The sequence below is a fragment of the Populus trichocarpa genome, chromosome 5 (assembly GCF_000002775.5).
Source record: "Populus trichocarpa isolate Nisqually-1 chromosome 5, P.trichocarpa_v4.1, whole genome shotgun sequence".
NCBI lineage: Eukaryota > Viridiplantae > Streptophyta > Magnoliopsida > Malpighiales > Salicaceae > Populus > Populus trichocarpa.
In genome coordinates, this window is record NC_037289.2 from 8,094,535 (window position 1) to 8,117,531 (window position 22,997).

The 22,997-nt window shown below is 33.2% G+C and overlaps 3 protein-coding genes and 1 non-coding gene across 5 annotated transcripts; 2 read left to right on the top strand and 2 right to left on the bottom strand.

Moving 5' to 3' along the window:
- The first annotated feature begins 1,655 nt into the window (after positions 1-1,655).
- Positions 1,656-8,265, top strand: LOC18099171 (histidine kinase 1). 2 transcript variants are annotated; one of them, XM_006383019.3, is made up of 13 exons: positions 1,656-2,369; positions 2,784-3,026; positions 3,140-3,937; positions 4,101-4,348; positions 4,510-4,669; positions 4,819-4,945; positions 5,056-5,145; positions 5,302-5,493; positions 5,582-5,651; positions 5,844-5,886; positions 6,194-6,334; positions 6,499-7,674; positions 7,774-8,265. In XM_006383019.3, the coding sequence occupies exons 1-13, from the start codon at positions 2,097-2,099 to the stop codon at positions 7,987-7,989; spliced, it is 3,777 nt and encodes a 1,258-aa protein (XP_006383081.3). In that variant the 5' UTR covers positions 1,656-2,096; the 3' UTR covers positions 7,990-8,265. The 2 variants fall into 2 exon arrangements, with proteins under 2 accessions (XP_006383081.3, XP_052308809.1); XM_052452849.1 differs by lacking the exon at positions 2,784-3,026 and having other exon boundaries at positions 1,657-2,369.
- A 6,525-nt stretch (positions 8,266-14,790) lies between these two features.
- LOC18099172 (probable indole-3-pyruvate monooxygenase YUCCA11) lies at positions 14,791-16,165 on the bottom strand. Its single transcript, XM_006383020.1, has 3 exons — positions 15,317-16,165; positions 15,094-15,216; positions 14,791-15,000 (listed from the first exon to the last, which is right to left on the bottom strand). The coding sequence occupies exons 1-3, from the start codon at positions 16,163-16,165 to the stop codon at positions 14,791-14,793; spliced, it is 1,182 nt and encodes a 393-aa protein (XP_006383082.1).
- A 4,024-nt stretch (positions 16,166-20,189) lies between these two features.
- TRNAI-AAU (transfer RNA isoleucine (anticodon AAU)) lies at positions 20,190-20,263 on the bottom strand. Its single transcript has one exon. It is a non-coding gene; the product is annotated as a tRNA-Ile (tRNA).
- An 18-nt stretch (positions 20,264-20,281) lies between these two features.
- On the top strand, positions 20,282-22,003 carry LOC18099173 (uncharacterized). Its single transcript, XM_006383021.3, has 3 exons — positions 20,282-20,407; positions 21,152-21,265; positions 21,633-22,003. The coding sequence occupies exons 1-3, from the start codon at positions 20,390-20,392 to the stop codon at positions 21,762-21,764; spliced, it is 264 nt and encodes an 87-aa protein (XP_006383083.1). The 5' UTR covers positions 20,282-20,389; the 3' UTR covers positions 21,765-22,003.
- The last annotated feature ends 994 nt before the right edge of the window (positions 22,004-22,997 follow it).

Below are 22,997 nucleotides of genomic sequence, written 5' to 3' on the forward strand. Positions count from 1 at the left end.
ATATTGTCAGGGTCCTATATAAAATCAGCTGAAACAAAACATCAAATATAATTCCAAGTAAATTTAAAGTGAAAGGATTAGATTGAAAATAAAAAATTCATGCGACAAAAAAATTAAGAAAAAGAAAACATTACGGGTAATTATTATTGCAACCCACAATGAATTATATCTTTATTCTAATATTTCATCCATTTAGTATTGTATTGGGTGTTAATAATTCCAAACACCATTTTGTGAAACCAAAATATAGTTGTTAAATGAAAATTAAAATAAAAAAGGATGCAAATAAAAAAAGATTGATGTTTGTTAAATGAAAAAGAAAAAGGACCATATTAAAAAAAAAACACTTAAATGAAAACAAATAAAATCGAGGTGGTTCAGTCATATGAAGTGTTTTCTACCTCAAATGTTTTAATGTGGAATCCTTTCTTTGAGATAATATACTGAAAAACATAGTTTTATAATATAGTTTGTTCGAGTACAATAAAGTTACATAGTATTTATCTTACCGATTATTATTTTATAAAACTGCACTATAATTTTTCAATAGAAAATAAAAAAAATCTAATAAAAAAAACAGAAATGATAAAAAAAAGGTTGAGATTTGCTAAAGGAGAAGCAAAAGACCCGATTTGGATGAAAATAAAATAAAAAATAAGAATAAATTGAATGAAAAAAATAAAATTGAGGTGTTAATTAATCGAATTGATAATAATATTCAGTAGAGTGGTAGAATTCGGTAAAAGCAAAACTGTGGTGTCTCAAATGGCAGAAGTTACCATGAGAGTCAATTAACAAATAATTACATGAAAATATCACACTTCCTTATCACACGTAAGCTCTTTTGTAGCCCTTTTGCCATTTTATTCTTCTCTTTTGGAATCCTTGGCTTTTTTTTTCTTGAATTTGCACACCGTTCCTTTCTTTTGGTTCAGCATTTTTTTTAATAATATATTTTTTTATTTTTTAAAATATTTTTAAATACAGTATATTAAAATGATTTAAAATACATACTAATAATAAATAATTTAATTTGTTTTTAAATATTTTTCACGGCAAAAGTAAACAAAAACTGTCTCTTCAACTAAACCAAAATGGCACAACATTTTTCCACCGCAGAAACCAACAAACGGTCTTTTCAACCAAACCAAAATAGCACTTTATTCCTGTCTGGTATTTTTTTTTTTTTTTGGGCCTGCAATATTTAGTCACCTCAGTAGAAAGAGGCGAGTCCACTCCACTGCGCTCAATCTCGAATCCACTCTCCAACAATGGACCAATTCCAGGAGTCAATGGTGTGAAGTACGAGGATGCCATCTCTTTCGGTCTCTATCCTCCTCCAGTAATTCTGGCATGAATTGGGTTGTATCCTCCTCCAGTAACAGCAGTGACTATCATGTATGAACCCTTCAATATTGGCTCCAATGCTAATCCAGAACAGTTGTATTTTTAATGTTTTCCATCTGAATCCAAATGTTTGTTTAGAGATATCCAAAAGCTATTTGAAAAAGAAATATAAATTTGAGTCTCAAAAAGTCAAGAGCACTACGGGCCTTAAGAATGTGCCACACCTCTGTCACTGTTGATAGTGTTCTTCAACTTCAACTGTGCCCATAATTTGAGGCATTATTTCCTTCCTCAAAGAAGAAGATATATAAAGTGCTTTGGTGTTTTAGAGGCTGTACGCATGGAATGAAATGTTCTAGGTCCAAGCTGACCCTCTCCAACACAAGCAATTTTCACCTCAAGAAACATGACTGGCTTTCCCACATCTATCAAAGAGTTTCACCCATTTTTCTTCCCTCCTCAAGCTTAAATTACCAGACCACTTTACTGTTTGGAATGTACCGAGGGCAAAAAAGAGGAACAGAGTTGAGATAGGTGGCAAGGTTGTTGTGGACGCCGAATAAAAACCCACTTTAGAAAATGTGCCTTACCTTCAAGAGGTGGGGAATGACACATGTACCACAGCATATTGAACACCACACCCCATTAATCATAGACACTGACAGTCTCTCTCTCCTCCTTCTGTGTCTCTCATGCAAAGACAAAGCATAAGTTCTTGCTAATGTATCACACTTTATGCTCTTTTAGATATGGCAGAGGAAGGAGATCGTAGGAACTACTCTAGTACTGCTAGTTCTAATGATTGTTCACCTACTATAGGCACTGACACACCAATAATGGCAACTCCTTTGAGGAAAGTGTGTGCCAGAATTCTGGGTTTCGCCAGTTCTTGCAGAAAGAATACAGCTCCTTACGGTAGAAGAATTTTCTATAGAGATGTTGAACAAGATGAGTTCCAGTATGGAAACACTCACTGTCTCTCCTCTTACTACAGTGTTTTTGTAGTTCGCCTGGCTATCATGGTTGGTCTATTCTCTCTCTTTCTTTGTACTGTTGTATTCCTTATAACCTCCATCACAGAATTATGAAAAAATCAATCAAGTTTATTGATCAATTCAGTAACATTAGGAGAAATGGGATAAATTAGCAATGGTTGTTTAGTCCAGATGGGGAAAGTAATGACGACTCAGGTTCTAATCCTACCCTTGCTATATAAAGAACTGGAAAGTGAAATTGAAATGGAATTCATTGCCTATGTCAACTGGATAAGCCTTTCTCTTCCAAAATCCTTGCTTCATATTCAATCTTCGTTTATGTTACATGATTATGGTAAGAAACTATGAACTGGCAATCAGAGAAGTAGTTTTTTGTATGCCAGAAACTGCTGTTTTGGTCAATGAGTACGTTGTCAATTTTCTGTTAATGACCTTTTGCAGGCCATGCTCGCAATTTTGATTGGTCTGCTAACAATACTAACATGGCATTTCACAAGAAGCTATACAAAAAAGTCGTTGGATACCTTAGCTTCTGGCCTTCGATATGAAATTCTGCAACGCCCGATATTAAGAATGTGGAACATTTTGAATTCCACAGCTGAAATAACTGCAGCCCAGGTTAAGCTATCAGAGTATGTAATCAGACGGTACAGCAAGCCGACCAATCAAGCAGAGCAAGTGGAGGTTGTTGTGTTTATGATGATCTTAAAGTGCTGCCAAATCTGATCATAGAATTAGTCGCTGGATTATTTTGAATTGTTGTATTTAACTTGTCTTTCTTTCTGTTTTTTCTACAGCTGTATGAAGTGATGAGGGATATAACATGGGCACTGTTTGCCAGCCGAAAAGCTCTCAATGCAATAACCATAAATTATAGAAATGGTTTTGTCCAGGCTTTCCACAGGGATCATAGGAGTAACAACACATTCTACATCTACTCTGATCTTGTGAACTACTCAATCAATGCCAAGGGACCTTATGATACAAACATGTTCTCGTCGCATCAAGCATGGGATGATCAATCCATCCACAGTAACTTTTCAGCAATTTGGTATCGTGAACCACTTGATCCTATCTCAGGTGAAAAGAAAGGGAAAGCAAGTCCAATTCCACCAGATGATCTTATCAATATCGCAGGCCTTTCACAAGTACCTGATGGTGTGGCTTCATGGCATGTGGCAGTAAGCAAGTATACAGATTCACCTCTGCTTCAAGCAGCATTGCCTGTGTGGGATGCTTCCAATAAAAGCATCGTGGCCGTTGTAGGTGTTACTACTTCTCTCTACAGTGTTGGCCAATTGATGAGAGAGCTTGTTGAAGTCCATAGTGGATACATATATTTGACCTCTCAAGAGGGTTATTTACTGGCAACTTCCACAAATGCTCCTCTACTAACAAACTCAACAACAAGACCAAATCTTATAATGGCTGTCGATACTGAGGAACCAATTATAAGAATGGGAGCTCGATGGCTGGAGAAAGTCTATGGAAACAAGTTAACTCCAGGTCAAATTGTTCAAGTGGAGAACGCAAAACTTGGCAACCAACAATATTACATCGACTCGTTTTTTCTAAATTTAAAGAGACTCCCTATCGTAAGTATCAACCCGACTGATGTTATATAGAATTGAATTTCTTTTAAATTCCTCATTATGCCCAAGTAGAATGAAAAACAGACTAAAATGATCTTGTTAATTTTATTTGATTTTATGCTTATTGTTCGTCTTAGCATTTAGCAAGCTACTACAATTTGTACAGGTGGGGGTGATCATCATTCCAAGAAGATATATAATGGGAAAGGTAGATGAGAGAGCATTCAAAACATTGGTTATACTCATTTCTGCATCTCTATGCATCCTAGTCATTGGATGTGTCTGCATTTTGATTCTCACTAATGGAGTATCAAAGGAGATGAAACTAAGAGCAGAACTAATAAGCCATCTTGATGCAAGGAGAAGGGCAGAGGCATCAAACAACTACAAAAGTCAGTTTCTGGCAAACATGAGGTAAATGACTTCTTGTCACAATAGGAATCTGTTTATGAGCTTAAATATTCAATTAGGCCCCTCAAATTTGGATGACTTCCACAAAGTTTGAATACCCTGAAGATGTTTTTTGTTCTTGAGCATTAACGGAAGTAAATATTCGTTTCATTTTTGAACTACAGTCACGAATTGAGGACTCCTATGGCTGCAGTGATTGGCCTGCTGGACATTCTTATCTGTGATGATTGTCTCACAAATGAACAATATGCAACTGTTACGCAGATCAGAAAATGCTCCACAGCTCTACTCCGGCTTCTTAACAACATACTGGATCTTAGCAAGGTGAGATACTAACAATAGCCAAGCAATTGCGAACACTTCTAACAGTAACAAAGATGTTAAGATGGTTGCTATACCAACACAAACCAGAACATCCAATGCTCAATAAGTCACAGAAAGTCATTTTCACGAACCATTTCGAAATTATACAGGTTGAATCTGGAAAATTGGTTTTGGAAGATGCTGAGTTTGACTTGGGAAGGGAACTTGAAGGACTTATTGACATGTTCTCTGTTCAGTGCATTAACCACAATGTTGAGGCTGTTTTGGATCTCTCTGGTACGTGCTTAATAATTTTCACTGTTCATTAACTATCATGTATCAATCACATGATCATTAACCTCTTTCTATTTCTGATGTTCATTGCTATTTACATTTTCTGTATGCAGATGATATGCCGAAATTAGTTCGAGGAGACTCTGCCAGAGTTGTTCAAATATTTGCAAATCTGATAAGCAATTCTATAAAGTTTACGACAAGTAAGTTCAACAATTGCACTGCTAACTTTCCTAGATTTTATCATGCGTACCAGAAAACTGTAATTGAACAAGGGACAAACTCATCTCATTATGATCAAATAACAATGTATATTCAACTTCGTCTTGCATAACTTAACTCTCAAAAATGACTTTCAGCGGGTCACATTATTCTGCGTGGTTGGTGTGAGAACTTCAATACATATAATGACGCACGGTTTCATCTAGATCAGAAGAAAATGCGCTGTGCACCTAAGCCAAAACTGAGGCAACAAGGGAATCATACGAAGAAGGCCTGGAAGAAGGACAACAAAACGATTCTTTGGTTTGAAATTGATGACACAGGCTGCGGTATGAACCTCAAAAAATGTCTGAAACCATATAAAAATCTCTTCCATTTATGTAGTATTTCTAACAATGTTTTTCTGCGTATCTGCAGGAATTGATCCAAGCAAATGGGAGTCTGTATTCGAAAGCTTTGAACAAGCTGATCCATCAACAACTCGATTGTAAGTAGATGAAACAAGTTTTAACTGGCCACAACTGGTTTGATTCATCGATTGAATATTTTACCTAAGTTGTATTGAAGTTGATACTTGATAGTTGAACTGCCAAAATAGGCATATGAATATATTAAGCAAATCTAAGATCCATAACTGAATTTCTTACATATTCTGGTTTTTAACAATTCTCCATTTCAGGCATGGCGGCACTGGTCTTGGACTATGCATAGTTAGAACTTTGGTGAGTAAACTCCACATTCATATAAGATTCCGAAGCATTAAACAGAAAATCAAATTAAATATGCACACAAACAAACAAAGATTCCCGGACTCTGCAAAGATTATCTTTAGACTACCAGCTGCATGCCTAAAACTTAATTAGATAAAGGTCCTAGTAATGTTTAGGTACTCGTGTACAGCTATTAACTAATATCTTGCAGAATTTTTGAAGAGAAAAATTACCATCCTAATCCTTTTTATGCTTCCAAGTCTATAGCAGCTTACTGTGATTGACTTCTTTAACTTTTCCTAATTGTTGGGGAGGACAGGTTAACAAGATGGGTGGAGAAATAAAGGTTGTGAAGAAGAATGGATCCGGAACTCTAATGCGACTATACTTGCTTCTCAATGCAGCTGCAGATGGTGCAGACCTACAATGCCAAGTAGATTTTTCCAGTCAAAATATCGTGGTGAGTAAGCTTGCTTTTTTAAAAAACAAATTGTAAGCTTCTTCTTCGTCAATGTTTTGATGATATTTTACAGATAATTTTTTTAAAAAAACACCCGGGCTTGTTACTCTCTCCTCAGCAATCACCAAATCCTGCGTGCTTATATTTCATAACTGTAATTGTAGGTTCTGTTGGCACTATATGGCAGCATGGGCAGAGTTATTATGTCCCAATGGTTGCATAAAATTGGATTGGCCACTTTAGGAGTTTCTGATTGGAATGAACTGACACAAGTTCTTCGGAAACTCTTTCATGTCAGAAGACGTGAGAATGGCTTTGATGTTAATTGTTCTTTGAATGAACCATTAAAATCTGAAGTGCGTAATATTGAAGACATGAAGGACCCTATATTCATCATAGTTGTTGATATAGGGTTGCTTGACTTGAGCACAGACATATGGAAGGAACAAATTAACTTCGTCGATAAATTCTCTGGAAAAGCCAAGTTTGCATGGATGCTCAATCATGATACTTCAAATGCAATAAAGATGGAGCTTCGCAAGAAGGGGCATTTACTGATGGTTAATAAACCGCTTTACAAGGCCAAAATGATTCACATTTTGGAAACTGTCATAAAGGAGAAAGATCTTGAGAATCAAAAGAAAAGTTCGAATGCTACAAGAGCTACGACGAAGGATATTGACATGCATGAATGTCTTGAGATTGATTCCACTCATTTTGACACTGCCAGCTCTGAAGAATCTGATACGGCTGAAATGGGCAAATCCAATTCTCCAAGCATATTTCATCTCAGAGAAAAACAAAAGGAAACAGAAAAGATCGCAACTGAATCACAGTGCCAATCATTTAAGAAGTGCTTAGTTGAATTGGCTGATGTTGATGCAGAAGCAAGAGAAGATCCATGTCAAATTAGGCCCAATTTACCAAGTACCCAATATGGAAAAGATATGCTAGTCTGCAACAAGCAAGCACCCTTCTCAACTGCAACTCAAAATGAGAGTTCTAAACACGAAGAACGAATTTCAGAAAGCAGTAGTCATAAAGAACAAGGCAATTCATATTCAAGCAAAGCAGGGAATCAACAGAAGGCTCTTGATGGCTTACGGATTCTGCTTGCAGAAGATACTCCTGTTCTTCAGAGAGTTGCAACCATCATGCTAGAAAAAATGGGGGCTAAAGTTATTGCAGTCGGAGATGGACTGCAAGCAGTAGAAGCTCTAAATTGCGTTTTGAGTGAAAAGGATCTCAAAAGGGAATCCCCTGGAGATGATGGAGAGAGAGGTTTACAAACTGATATTCAGGAATCCCCACCATATGACTTGATCCTAATGGACTGTCAGGTAAGAAATGATAACAGAAAGTGATAAATTTGTTCTGTCTAACATTGATCATGCACTTAAATTTAGTCTATAAACTAATTCTGATTGATTTTGTGCCAGATGCCAAAGATGGACGGTTATGAAGCAACAAAAGCCATAAGGAAATCAGAAGCAGGAACTGGCTTCCACATTCCCATTGTTGCATTAACAGCCCACGCAATGTCGTCAGATGAAGCCAAATGCTTGGAGGTTGGCATGGATGCTTATCTAACAAAGCCAATTGACTACAAGTTGATGGTTTCCACCATTCTATCACTCACTAAAAGAACAACCTAACCTTTCTTGTCACTTGCCATGCAAAAGCTAACCACAGAATGGCAGCACTATAAAAGCAATATAACATGCTAGTCAAATGTACAAGTATATATTACCCCTTTGTCCTTGTAGTTTTTTAGATCAAGGGTTTTTGTTTCGTTTTCGAGTTCTTGTTTGCAATAACATAATAGTTGTACAGCTTGTAACTCACGGTTTTAGGCCCTTGATTTTGTATTGCATGCAAGTTATAGAGTTAAGAATTCCGAAAAAAAGAAAAAGAAATGACATGAAGATCTATACTTAGTCTCTCTGATTCAAGAAACCAAAAGGATGATACTAGAATTAACATCCAATCAATCAGATTTGGTTGTTCTCATGTTTGAAAGGAACATGACTAGTCGAGTTCCTTGTCGGACATGAGAGAATTCGGAAGGTGAAAATGAAGCACAAATGTCGACAAACAACACCATAATGTACTTCTAGTAGGTACGCCATGCCTGCCAACTTAAAGAAATGATGTCACTTTGGTCCAGATAGAACAGAAGGCAGCAATCGAGTAAATTCTGCAAACATTGTCTTTAATAGTGGACTGGATAATTTGTAGTCTAGGTTACTTTCAATTTCCATAACACCTTCCAAAACATCAACCACAGCTGAAATAGAACTGCTAAACCAGATCCATCAATTTTCCTCAGAAAAACTCTCCAAGAATTTGGAGGGAGTTGGGCAGGTAGAAGCTGGTAGATTTATATAAACTCATAACATAACAGAGGAAGTGAGAAACATTATCCGGCTTCCAAGGAATCTTCGTGGATTCCGAGCCGGTTAGATAGAGTATCTTATGGCAAACCAGCTCTTAGAGGAGGGAAAATCAAAATGTTGTCATATGGGAAGTTGTAAAGGATCATCTTTTACCCTCTATGGAATTAGTTTAGGTCATCCCAGGTTGGTTATTTTCTATATCTGGTTGGGTAGGTGAGGTTGAGGACTTGGATTCTTCTTTTAGAAGGTGAAGGTTCAGAACTGCTTGAAAGATCTAAATATAAAGAAAGGTCATCAAAATTATTATTAACATGTAATAAAAGAGTTTGGCGTTTCACTAGTGAAAAGCCAATTACTTTTGATATTCAAAGGTTTTGATGATTTTTTTTATTTTTTTTATTTTATTTTTTAATATTAGCTTTATTGAGTATAGGTTTCATAATTTATTTTAATTTATTTTCTATTAAGCTATCACAATCTTATGACTTGGATCGTTAGTTTTACGAGTTAGTAATGTTGACTTGGATCATTTTTTATCTATTTTTTAATTATTTTTTTCAACTTCATCCTTTAAAATTAGGTTAATTGGGAATCAAACATTATAATTTTTTTCAATTCACTTTCTATAGACTTATTCTGGTCTTCTGACCCGGGTTTTGCAAGTTAAACTGGGTTGATTTGAGTTATTTTTTATCCATTTTTTATATGATTTTTTTTACAATTTAATCTTTCAAAATTAGATTGATTGGCAATTGAGATTTATATTTTTTTTTCTATAGGGTTATCACGGTCTTATGACTCAAGTTGTGGGTTAGACCAGTTGACTCAAGTTTATTTTGTTTTTTTAGTTGATTTCTTTTTAATCTCATCCTTCAATATTAGGTTAATTGGGTATTAAGCTTCATAATTTATTTCGGTTTGCATTCTATGAGGTTATCTCGGTATCATGACTTGGGTCAAGAGTTTGGTCGATTGACTTGGGTGGTTTTTATATATTTTTTTTAATTTCTCTCTTCAATATTGAGTTGATTGGGAATTGAGTTTCATAATTTGTTTCAATTTGCTTTATATGGTGTTATCCTGGTCTTATGACCCATGTTTGACTGGTTAACCCGAGTTGACTCGACTTATTTTTTTAGTTGAGTTTTGTTTTCAATTTCATCGTTCAATATCAGGTTGATTGAGAATTGAGTTTAATAATTTTTTTTTATTTGTTTTCTATAGGGTTATCAGAGTCTCATGATCTGAGTAGCGGATTTAACAAGTTAATCCGAGTTGATATAATATGTTGTTTTTTCAATATTTTTTAAAAAATGTTATGATTTTTTTCAAGTTAAACTATATTTTTATCAATCATTCGGGTTGTCTTTGAATATGTCAAGTCAACTAGGTCATATCAGGTAAATCCCTATATAATTTAATTTTCTTCTTCTAAAATATACATTAACAACACTTAGATATTTTTTTTACATTAAGAAAATGATTCAACCCACAACATAGAGTAGAAAATCATCTAGTCATATTATCTAAAGTAGCAGCTGGAGTAGGAAGATTTAAGGATGAAAGTGAATTATCTAAGAAGTCTAGGTTTTTGTCCCTATCTCACCCATCTTGAAAAAATGGTCAAAATGGAAACTAAAAATGAGAAAACAAAAACAAACTAAATGGGAGTTCAAAGAAGCAATGGACACATGAGCAGGTCAAAGAGAAATTGGTTAGTTGTGATAAAGAAAATGAAGTAAAAAAGGAAGCTAGAGGATGAATAAGGAAGAAAGAAGAAGGATAAATAGAAAGGTTTTTTTTTTTTTGTCAAATTAGCACAACAAACATAAAATATTGACAGAATAACATCATTTGAAAAAGATTTGATGAAATAACATGCTTTCACCTTGTCGCACATTAAAGCATGACAAGGTGAAAGTTGAATCCAGTTGTATAAATCGGTCACCATTTTCCATAAAAACCATAATTTTATGAATCTTTTCTTCTAAATATGTTTTATGAGTCAAAATATACATCTTTATCTAACTTCTACGCTAAAAAATAGACTCCAATTAAAATTTCAAAAAGTTATTATTCACACAGTAGTTGTCCACTGTTTTTCAATGTCAATGATATATTCGAGCTTGTAATAACAAGTGATTCTGAGCATTCAGGTTTGAGTCTGCCATAACTAAATAAGAATCTGCCCTAAATAGATTGCATAGATGACCTAACAGATGCATTTATAGACCAATGAGATAGGTGCAGGCCCAAGAAGAGGTATAATCGCGACATACTAGAATAACATATCAAAATGGTCATTACTTTTGATCCAATCATTGGGTTGCACTTAAATTTTTACAAGAGTTTCCAGAGGCTATTTTCCTTATAGTAGCCATTGCGTCGCTATGCAGACCTTTAAATTTTTAGATATAAAAAATCTTGCCAAGACCTCCTCGATTTTAACACTTTTAAGATTTTCCATGTTATTTTTGGAACCGGTCAACTAGTTTCACTGACCATTATGAACCGGTCGACCGATTGAGCCAAATGATAGCACACTTTCATTAGAAAGTGAAAGTAGAGCTGACCTACAACGTATTGTGGGCACCAATCTAGTTATGTCTAAAGATTTAATTGAAAAATAAAAAATGAACGATGAGAATAATGATGAATAATGACAATAATAAACAACAAAGAAAATAAAAATAATAGTAGTATGGGGACTATATGTTATAGTAAGAAAATACAAATAAAAGATAATAATAAAAGTATAAAGAAAGACAAAATATAAAAGGATATCAAATGTCATTTAAGGATAAATAATGAGAAATTCCTGATGTAAAAAAGAAAATAAAGTACACTAAAAGAGAGATAAGAAAAATAATAGAAAGAATCAACATATATATTAAAAAAAAAAAAACATTATTGAATTGCTTAGAGACTATCACATATTAATGTATTAATGAAACATGTTATTTGAAAGGACTGAAAAATAGAAAGAGAAATATATATTATTAAATTTTCTTTCTTTATTTTTAATGGCCTAAAGGATTCATTAAAATCACCAATTTCATTCTCTAATGTTAAGTTTAATGGGTATTGAATTTTATAATTTATTTTGATTTATTTTCTATGTAGTTATTCCAGTCTCATAACTCGAGTCGACTTAGATCATTTTTTTTAATTTATTTTTTTCTCAACTTCATCCTTCAATATTAGATTGATTAGAAATTGAGTTTCATATTTATTTTTTATTTGCTTTCTATGGAGTTATAATTGAAAAGTGATATCCTAGTAATAAGAAGAGAAAACAAATACAAAAGCAAGAAAGGAAAGCATACAAATAATAAAGATGATAATTTAACTTGAACTAATAGATACAGAACCAACGATCTAAATTTTCTTGGATAGTTATTTTATCATATCCGTAATAGATAGGATATGAATATTGTCAAACCTAACCTTCAACTTGATCCGAACTCGACCCAAAACATATTCATTTATATCACACACACACACACACAAATAGCTCAAATATATAATATTAATTTTTTTTTTTTATATTGAATAATAAATAGTACTCGAATAATAGATACTAAAAACTTGATGAATTGAGTATAAATATCTAATTTTTTTATGCAATGAATGTGGTAGGGGTCATCTCAGCGAGTTGGTTAAGATTAATAGGGTAAAATGAGAAAAAAAGTCACTATCTAGTTTTATAGTAACTAGAAGCTCTAATTGATCTTTAGAGTTTCTTAGATAAAAGGGCTAATTACACTAAAAATATATATTAAAATCACTCTAAAATATCTTATACAAGGTAAGCTACTTTCATTTGTTTTAATAATAAAATACTCATATGATGCTTCCATGTTAAAAAAAAAAATACTCATATGTGTGTTTGTTGTTAAAGGTGATAGACTATCCATACTTGAAACAATAATTCGAGATCCATGTCCTACAATAAAGCCTAATCCTCACCTTTAAAGTGTGGATCTTTACATGGTCATTTTGACTTAGCCCAAATCCTCTCACAAAGATAGAGAAAAATATATCACAAGAGTGATATTTACGGTTAGATATTACAAAGAAAATATTTATATGATTTGTATTAAAAAAAAAAACAAAGACCCAACTTTCAAAGACAAGATCTTTTTAAAGATCTTACCATTCATATGTTGGTTATTTGATAAAAAAAAAAATAGGGATAAAAATTATTTTTTTAAAAAAAATAGAAAATCTCAATATCTAGAGGGCATGACTCTTTTTAAGAATCTTACCATCCATATGGTTGATTCATTGAAAAAAAATATAGTTTTTGTTTTTTAAAAGACAATCAACACATGATGATACAAAGAAAAAAAAATCACATATAATAATTAATTTCACACAGACTTGAAAACACTTTAAATATGAAAATCACTCAAATAAGTATCGATCTAAATAATAAATGGAAGAAAAAATAACATCTTTAAGCTTAAAGTCATGAAGAACAAAAACACAAGGAAAAATGGCGATGTGTGCCAAACACGTGCTCTACGAGTTTGGAAAACAGAATCAGTGGTGGTATATGTCTTACAGACGCTGGAAGCAAGGTTGGTTGTGGGTGATGTGTTACACACTCTGATGTCTGGAAGGGTGTGTGACCTACTAGATCGGGTGTGCCACCTCTTCATCTACCTCTTTACACTAGCAGTATGGTTCATCGTTGTTCATGGTGGGACATCGAGCAATATCGGGAAGCTTTGATAAGTCTCTTTTCTCTCTCTACTTGTTGGTCATTAGTGAGGTTGGTACTAGCTAGTGTGCTTCATCTACGAGGAAGGAGAGATGACTAATGTGAGGTGTTGGTTGTTATGGTTACTCTCGCCACTGCTTTGTTCGGATTCTAATGGGGTGAAGGGTGGTTGATCTAGTTTGACATCTTTTTTCGACCGGAACTTCTTTTGCTTTTTTTTTTTTGGTGTTTTTGCATAAGGATTTTTACCTTTTTTTCTATGGGGTGTTTTTGTGTCTCCAGCCTGATGTGCTAATCTGTTCTCTATTTATAGTGTTAGGGTTTTTGTCAAAAAAAAATCAAAACATACTCTATTGTTGAGGAATAAAATTGTTTTTGAGGAGTGAACTATAAACTTATTTGATTGTTTCTCCACCATCTTTCATCGGGTTGCTATTTGGTTGCATTCTCTGGATTCAAACTTCACTTATACAGAAAATGACCTTTTAAGATCTTCTGATGGCATCAAATTGTGATGTAATAAGAAATCTTAGGTAGTTTCTTTGTTGTTTGCTATAGTAGATTAATTTTTTTTTCCTTTGTTTCCTAAGTCTATTTTTTTTTCATATCCTTGTATTTCACTTTGGCTATTGGCTTTATGGCTTTTTCAATATACTCTCGATGATTATCCAAAAAAAAAAATCAAAACATAAAGATTTTTATATTATTTTCTCCATGAGATCTCTCTTTGTACAATTATTTTCCAATCTTGTTTGAATCTTTATTTCTATTTTCCTCATTTGTATAATCTTCCATCATTTTGATTCTTCATTTCTCTCATGCTTATTGTTTCGCTCATCAATTTTTTTGTTTATTTTTTATTCTTTTTTATTATGTTGAAAATATACATCAAAATGACAAATTAAATAATTGATAGAATACAAATATAGTATAGGAATCCGATATTGTGGATATCCATTGTCATCCGCGACAAATAAGATCAAAAATAAAAATACAAATAAAGAAAAAAACTATTTTAAGTAATAACAATATATGAAAAATTTAAAGAAAAACACTATCAAAATTGACGCGGTGAACAAAAAGGGCATTTATCTTAATTTGTGACAGAAGAGTTTGACATAACAACTTGGATTCTCCCGGAATATTGGAGCTTTTTAAAAGACAAAAAATCATAACATATCTTATTTTATAGTAAAAAAAAACAGAAGACTATAGCTCCAAATATAGGTTAATTTAGTAAACGTACTTCCCTACCAAATGACCGGTGTATTGGGGCAAAAGTTTAGAAGAAGAACGACACAACATTACAACGCCAATGATTGGTATTGCAAGATTCAACAAACCCTAGCGTCCGGAATTCCAATTAATACTCGTTCACTTCTCAATGCCAAGTCAATGTCTTTTGCGATATTTTGCGAGTCAACTGAGATACCAAACAGTCCTCTTCTAGCAAACCCAGAACAATAAAGGCCGTTTTTTCCTTTCCAGATGTTAGGGAAGCAGAGTTTTGGCATTCCACTTCCATCAAAAAGGTCTTGGCCACCCTGCAACGACGATGAAAGACATTTTTAGAAGCTAATTAACCAAGATTAGAGCACACGTACGGTCAACATATTTTTGAAAAATAAATGCAATACCTTGAGCCAGTGTCTCACGGTACTTTTGTAGCCAGTAGCGAAGATAATGGCATCAAATTGTTTAACTTCCCCATTGGCAAACTCGATTTTGCTTCCTTGGATGCCTCTTATGGATGGAAATACCTAGAGGTCATAATTAGTGTCATCATTGAAATACAACAAAATGATCATCTGTTATGGAAATTAATTAAGAGCTAGTTTTGTCCGTAAATTTAACATTTACCTGAACCTCTTTTCTTCTAATCTTTTCCACAGCCCCAACATCGATTGTAGGGGTTCGACCGACTCTTTGTTTTATATAAAACGGTCCTCTTGTGGGTCTTGGAAAGCCGTAATTTGAAATATCTCCATGCTGCAGCTTGCTTAGTAAGACAACTATGAAGTCCACTATGTTGCATGGGACGCCATAGCTCAACAAACGCATACCAATATACACAATATTTGTGGTGAGGACATGCACTGGACTGCGAGCAACGATCGAAGTCTTGACGCCCCAGTTTGACAAATCATAAGCAATCTCCATTCCTGAATTCCCACAACCAACAACTAATACAGCTTTGCCCTTGTATTTTTGGCTATTTTCGTACTTGCTTGAGTGAATGAACTCTCCACCAAAACTATCAAGCCCGGACACCTCAGGAATAAACCCTTTACTATTCTCACCGGTTGCGACCACAAGAAACTTTGCGACGTATTCTTCATGCACGTTTAGATCTGCTTTCTTAGCCTTGATATGCCACTTTCCACTTTCTTCATCATGATAGGCAGACTCAACAGCCGTATTGCATCGCGGATTAATCCTAAAATGAGACACATAGCTGTGCAAGTAATCAATGAAACCCCTCCTAGGGACAAAAGTGGGTGCATCAGATGGGAAAGGCATGAAGGGAAGTTCACAGTATTCCTTCGCGAGGTGTAACTTTAGACGGTCATAAGCCCTCTTTTGCCACAGAGAGGCATAACAATCCTCTCTTTCAAGGACAATGTTAGGGATGGAGAGACGGTTGAGGCATGCAGATGTTGCGAGCCCAGCAGGTCCTGCACCTACAATGACCACATCAACGGCTTCCATTAGAAATACTAAAACAAGGGCTTAGAAACCTTGAGATTAATCTGCTTAATATATATATTATAGAATTGTGGCTGCTCAATTTCATGCATTTATACAAGAGCATGAATGTGATATTCTCACTCAAACTTTATCCAGCAATGGAAGGCTTCTTCTTTTTTTACTTATCCGCATGAGTTTTCTTATCATTTGATTAGATTACGTTGCCACTCTCAACAATAGATAAATACATATCGGTTTTTATATAAATAAACAATTTCAAAGTGTTTTTTTATATAAATATATTAAAATAATTTTTTTATATTTTTTAAAATTTATTTTTAACATCCGAAGATCAAAACAATAAAAAAAATTACTATACAGTATTTTAGGTGCATTTCCAAATACTACCTTTTACCAGAGTCATTTATTAAAGAGGGAGAAGGTTAGAGGTATCCTAATCTTAAAAAGTAGTGTAAAAAGGGATAGATAATAAACATTAGGGTTATGAAGAGCAGTTATGGTAATTCCTAAAACCAATTGAACCTTGCTAGATTTTATTTCTTATCTGGTCACTGGTGCTAGCTACTTCCGAAATTAAGAATGCTGGTGCATATACGTGGCTAGAATGCATGGATTTCTTTGGTGCCATGTATGGGATTTTAAGCAAGTTCAATGTTTGATAATACTATCCGCATTGGGCAAAATTATTTCTATATTAGATGCAATCCATTACTAGATTACCTTTTTCTTGTCTTTGATACTATCTGTTCGTCTTTTTTAGAAAATTAAGTTGTTTTTAGATATTATTGTTGTTGTGGTTGTTATACACATACGTTACTATATATGATTATATATAATTATGGGTATTAAAAGTTTTTTTTGATTAACACCCAAATAAAATATATATACTATAAAAATATTTTTATATACAAAAAAAATTAACATTTTAAAAATATGTTTAAATTAATAAAAGAGTAGATTTGCTTACTTAAGATGAAGAATCCTTAATAAGATTTTCGATAAATTCAACATGTATAGATTCAACAATCACATTAGTTTTTAAATCCAAAAGTCTATAAGCCTTTGAATTTTATGCATAACCAATAAAAACACTATTAAGATCTCTGGATCCTAATTTTGTTCTTTGAGGATTAACAATTTTATAAAAAGTTACACACCCCCACACTTTAAAATAATTCAGATTTGGTTTTCTACCGTTCCATGCTTCATAGGGAGAAATATTTAATTTTTTAGATAGTATTCTATTATGAATGCAACATATAGTAAGTAAGGCTTCACCCCATAAATTATTTGGTAATTTAGCATTCAAAAGCATGGCATTGACCATATTCACTAAGGTCCTATTTTTCCTTTCAGCAAAGTCCATTATGTTGTGGTATATAGGGTGTGGTCATTTGATGGATTATTCCATTTTTCTCACAAAATATAGAAAACTCCTTAGAAAAGTATATATTCTTCATCTCTATCACTTCTAAGAACTTTAATTTACCTTTCCTTTTGATTTTCTACTATTTTCTTAAATTTCTTAAATTTTCCAAAGGCTTCATATTTAGTTCTTAACAAGTAAATATAGGTAAAACGAAAATAATCATCAATGAAAATTATGAAATATCTTTTCCCACTCCTTGTTAACATACCATTTATTTCAAATATATCAGAATGGACCAGCTCAAGTAATTGAGAATTCCTTTCTACTTTAGAAAAAGGCTTCTTTATCATCTTTGCTTGAATACATACTTCACATTTGTTATTATTATTATATTGATATGAAATATAATCATGCTTACACATATATTTCAAATATCTATAATTTAGATGTCCTAATCTAACATGTCAAAGAAGAGAAGTAGATTCAACCATATAAGCAGAAATAATATTGATTTAATTAATACTGAACTTAAACATATCATCACAGGAATAACCCTTTCCCACAAACATCTCACTCTTAGTTACAATAACCTTATCAGACTCCAAAACAATCTTGAACTCTTTCTTGCTCAAGAGACTAGCAGATACAAGGTTTTTTCTAATTTTAGGAACATGAAATACATTGAGTAAAGATAATTTTTGTCCAGAAGTAAAGTACAACTCAATAGTTTTTTTTCCCAAAACTTTGGCAGAATTATGGTTGACCATCAAGACCTCTTTAGGTTTTTTCAATTCTTCATAAGTCTTGAACCATGCTTTGTTGTTGCAAACATGAACTGTTGCACCAGAATCCAGCCACCAATCCGAAATCTTTACAACATTAGTTGCTATATTTAATTCGGTAATCATTTTAATTTGAATGTTTGAAACCATGGCAACTAACTCCCTGACTTCGTCTTTTTCAACCATATTCACTTTTAAAAAAATCACCTTTCTTGTTGAAATTCTTGAATCTGCACTCTTTTATATAGAACTCTTTATTTTCACAATGGAAACAAACTCTATGCTTCTTATTAGCATTTTATTTATTCTTGAATTTGTTTTCTTTCTTTTGCACTTTCAAATTGTTTTGAGTCATTGTCAAACCAGTTTCAGTAATCAAATTCACTTTAGAATTTGTTGCTTGCAATTCACGCATACGAGATTGAACCTCAATTTGCAAGTGTGTTTAAAATTGTTCAAATGTATAATTGTCTGTAGAATGCAACATCTTCTTCCTATATTCATTCTAAGATGAAGGAAGTTTTGATAAAGCAGCCTCCACTTGAAGTGAATCAGGAACTTTGATATCTAAATCACTAAGTTTTGATATCAGCAGTTGAATTCCATGGATTTGATCCACGATTGACTTATATATTGTCAGTAATCTCATACTCAAAAAAAATTTTAAGCAAGAAAACGATCAGAATCTAATTTTTCCTACTTGTAGTGTATCTCCAAAGTAGCTCAAATTTCTTATGGCAACTTTAATTTGGAGAAGATGTCATAAAATCGACTAATCAAAGTATTCAATATATGCTCTCGACAAAGCACTTCATCTTCTTCACGTTTTACTCTTGTAGTCTTAAAAGTAGCAGATACAGATAGATTCGGGTAAAAAATTTAGTAAATCTTTAATGAAGTAAGCATATCCTCGAGAATATATATATATATATATCCAATCTTAAAGTTTGTAGGTATGTCCTCACTAGTTTTCATCCAGAATTGTCAGCTTCTCCTTCTCCCACTCTTCGATCTCCATTATACGATCAGTTTGATTGAGGCAAAACAGCTGATATCTTTGCGATAATATATAGTTAATTTAATTAATTTTTAACTAGCTAGCTCAATTTAAAGTAATTTCTCATTAGTGGATGTAAATTGTTATTTTATATTTAATGAAGCAAAATTGGATTTTGAAAAGTAACATAACTTTTGTGTTTGTAAATAATACTAATAGTTAATGTAAATTATCCTTTATACTTTATATTGATATAATTTCTTTGATATTTGTATTGTATTAGTTTTATAGTTGTAAACCAACTATTATTACAGTAATAATTTAAGTTATTTATATTTATGTAATATTGTAGATCCTTTTCTACTGTTAAACTATTATGACCATAATAACAATTATAATAATCTTATTAATGGTACAAGACACGATTCTCATAGTTAAAAGATATTGAAAGTGTTTAATAAGTTAATTTCAACTTCACTGAAATTATGTATTATTTAAATAAATTTAATTATTAATTATTACTTTTTAGTATTAAAAATAAAATATAAAAAGCATATAGTGTAGGCATTTTAAAAGACGCTACAAGATAAAAACAAATAATTCGTAAACTACAATCTTAATGGCATTCATGAAATTTAGGTGATATATTTTGTCTATAAAGTTATTTAGATGTAACAAGTTTTGTTTTTCAATATACACATGAAATAATCATATTAATTACCTATATAAAAATACTGTAAATATAATTACTATAAAAAAAAGACCTTAAAATAAATATATGTAAAAGCAGTGAACAAGATATCTAGTGTTTTTCTTTTTTAATGCAAGTTGTCTTAATTTAGCATAATCTTGAAGCCAAAAAAAATGAAAATAAAATGGCCCATGCAGGTCTCGAACCTGCGACCTTCGCGTTATTAGCACGACGCTCTAACCAGCTGAGCTAATAGGCCAATACGTCTGTAGGGTCTCTGAATTAATATTTATAAATTGTAAACGTTAAGAAAGCAAAAAAGAAGTATAATTTCAAAACTAACACCGTCTTGCTCAATCAATCCCATCCCACAACGGTTTAGGCCATGAAAGAAGATTATGAGGTACGCAGTATTTTTCTCTGCTTCAGATTCCTCTTTTTTTTTCCCTCTACTTCTATTTAATTTCATGTTTATCTCTTGATTATCTCTAAATCAGTTATCTTTTCCTTAATCATTAGGTACTTTGAATTCTGATCGAAATGATACCAAAACTTTGGCTGCTTATCTATCTTGTTATATGCATCTTCTTACTTTAAGAAATTAGTTGATTATCTATGATTTTGATGTTAATTAATTTCCTAATGATCTAGGCTCTGTTCCGTTTCCAGTTAGGGTTTCGAATAATTTGTTAATTCAATGATTTTATGTCGACTGAAAGTCAAAATCTTTAATTTTACCGATTTATTTCGTCTACTAACATGATGCGTAGTTTGATGGCCGTACATAATGCTCTTTCTGCTCCGTGTTTAGAACATATGTAGTTGGAGTGCTGGTTTACTTTATCTGTAATCAAAATTACAAAGCAGAGGAAAATAGTGTGCCCTAGCTGCGCAGATATGTGTAGATTATCGATGCAAGCTGCCTTTATTTAACCTAAGGTTACCTCTGTCTGTTTTACTGGAAGTTGAATACCTTGTCGAATTTGTAAAAAATGCCGTTTGTGTTCCTGCTTCTTAATAACAATTTTTTTTTATGTAGTTGCGTTTGTAATTGTGTCAATATTGGAAATGTAGAATAATCCCTAAAATCTTCCCAGCTGTTGGCTGCTTTCTTTATTTCAAGTCTAATTGTAATGATGTTTTGCAGATTGAAGAGAAAAAGCAAGCTGCTGCTGATGTCTTGTTTCAGTATTCAAAGTTTGTGATGGCATGTATAGGAAATCAAGTTCGACCTGCTGGCTTGAGGTTGCATTTAATGAAGGTAATACACTACAGCCGGTTTCTGGTTAGTTGGAATAACTTAGCAACCATAATTCTTTAAGTTCATATGAATAAAGGATGCTGTGAGCAATTTCTAGATGACTTGTGCTAGTTTTGCCTAATGTTTCTTCTTGGAAAATCTCATCAATTGAATGAGTGGATCTGACTGGTAATTTCCACAAATTCAATGATTTAGATTATCAGGGGAAGGTTTTTGGTATGGTTAGTATGTTCTAGATGTTTAATTTGTTTATCTAAGAAATTGATGCGAACCCTGGACCATATCAGAAATGTTCTAGCTAGGTCTGTGGTCAGTGCACAAAAGCAGTGAATCTGATCAAACGCTGTTCTTGTCTTTCATGTTTCAGGAGATTTCAGGTTTACCAACTTCTCTGAAGAGAGAATCATCCCATGTAGCAGCTTCACCCGATGCAATGGGTGAATCATCAAGTTCAGGTACTGCCAGACTAGATAAAGCAGACAGTTTTCGTGCATTATAGTTTTCAGGAAGCGATATGGAGTTTTTGATGTTTGGAGTCTTCGGTATATTTGCTGAGCCACATAAATCCCTGTTTCTGTTTTATTATTAGCTTATGGGTTTATGGCCTTTATTCTATTATGGGCGAATATTTTTAATGTGATATAGGAAATTGTCCATCCTCATATGATGTATAATACAGAGATGTCAACAAAATAATAATTTATTTCTACCTTCTTAATCATCGATATCATTCTCTTCGCATGGAGTTCTGCTTGTCTCAGCAATCTTGAACTCTATATCTTGCTTTAGAATTTACAGCGTTTACATGCTATTATATGAATTTTGTATATCTTGCTAAAATAAAGGGGATAGGTATCTTTGTTCGGCCTCGATTTAAGAGAATTGGTTGTCTTTCTATAGATGTGAGACCTGAGTTTTTGATAGCAGACTTAGTAGATTAATCAAAATCTTTCTGACCTCTACTAATTAGTAGCTTGGCCAGAAGCATCTCTTCCATTTGTTAATGCAGGGAATAGTCTTGGTAAGCTCTCCTTGTGGATAGAAGTTGTGGTTATGCAACAAATGCAATAGCCTGGTCATTGTCATTGCAATAATGACCTCTTTGTTTGGAAGTCGGTCTGTGCAAGAAATTTGTAGTCATGACTCATGAGTAATGACAGTGATGATTCGATTCATGGTGACTTGCCATTTGTTGCATGCTTCAGTTTCCGTTTGCTTATCTTGCTTTCTTATCTATCACATGAAAACCCTCAAGGTCTACGGTGTTATATATGAAAGTCCTCCAGCTTCCAAGTTACCATAACTGTCACGTAAATTCCAACTATCTAAAACACCAGTGAAAGAATGAGGTCGATCCAGAAACCATCGTACCAGTAATGTCTTTCCATCATAAATATTATTTCATCAATAAATAGGTTACTGTTCTTTTCACTATTGCTATATTGAGGGAAGACACTAGGAGGAAAAGCAGAGGTTTCAGACCTGTTACCATCTTTCCATTGATAAACATTTCCCACCCTTCTTTACTAGCATGCTCTGGGGCGTTGTAGCTGGTAACAAATGGCAAGTGTAAGGAAGTCCTCTTTTTCTCAGTCAATGCCATGTATGATGTAATCTTGTGTGAGTTGGTATTTACCGTTTCCCAGCAGGCTGTACAGATTTTTTGAAGATGATTGTGGATTATAACTACTTGGTTCCATATTTGTTTACTCCTGCTATATATGTTCAGAGC

Bases quoted from the DNA above. Each gene is read 5' to 3' on its own strand.
- LOC18099173 (XM_006383021.3), top strand. The intron at 21,266-21,632 runs GTAATACACTAC...TTCATGTTTCAG, and splicing joins TGAGGTTGCATTTAATGAAG to GAGATTTCAGGTTTACCAAC.
- LOC18099171 (XM_006383019.3), top strand. From the start codon at position 2,097: ATGGCAGAGGAAGGAGATCGTAGGAACTACTCTAGTACTGCTAGTTCT. The intron at 2,370-2,783 runs GTTGGTCTATTC...GACCTTTTGCAG, and splicing joins TAGTTCGCCTGGCTATCATG to GCCATGCTCGCAATTTTGAT. The intron at 4,946-5,055 runs GTACGTGCTTAA...TTCTGTATGCAG, and splicing joins GGCTGTTTTGGATCTCTCTG to ATGATATGCCGAAATTAGTT.
- LOC18099172 (XM_006383020.1), bottom strand. From the start codon at position 16,165: ATGGAAGCCGTTGATGTGGTCATTGTAGGTGCAGGACCTGCTGGGCTC. The intron at 15,217-15,316 runs GTAAATGTTAAA...TATGACCTCTAG, and splicing joins TTAGAAGAAAAGAGGTTCAG to GTATTTCCATCCATAAGAGG. The intron at 15,001-15,093 runs GTATTGCATTTA...TCGTCGTTGCAG, and splicing joins CCGTGAGACACTGGCTCAAG to GGTGGCCAAGACCTTTTTGA.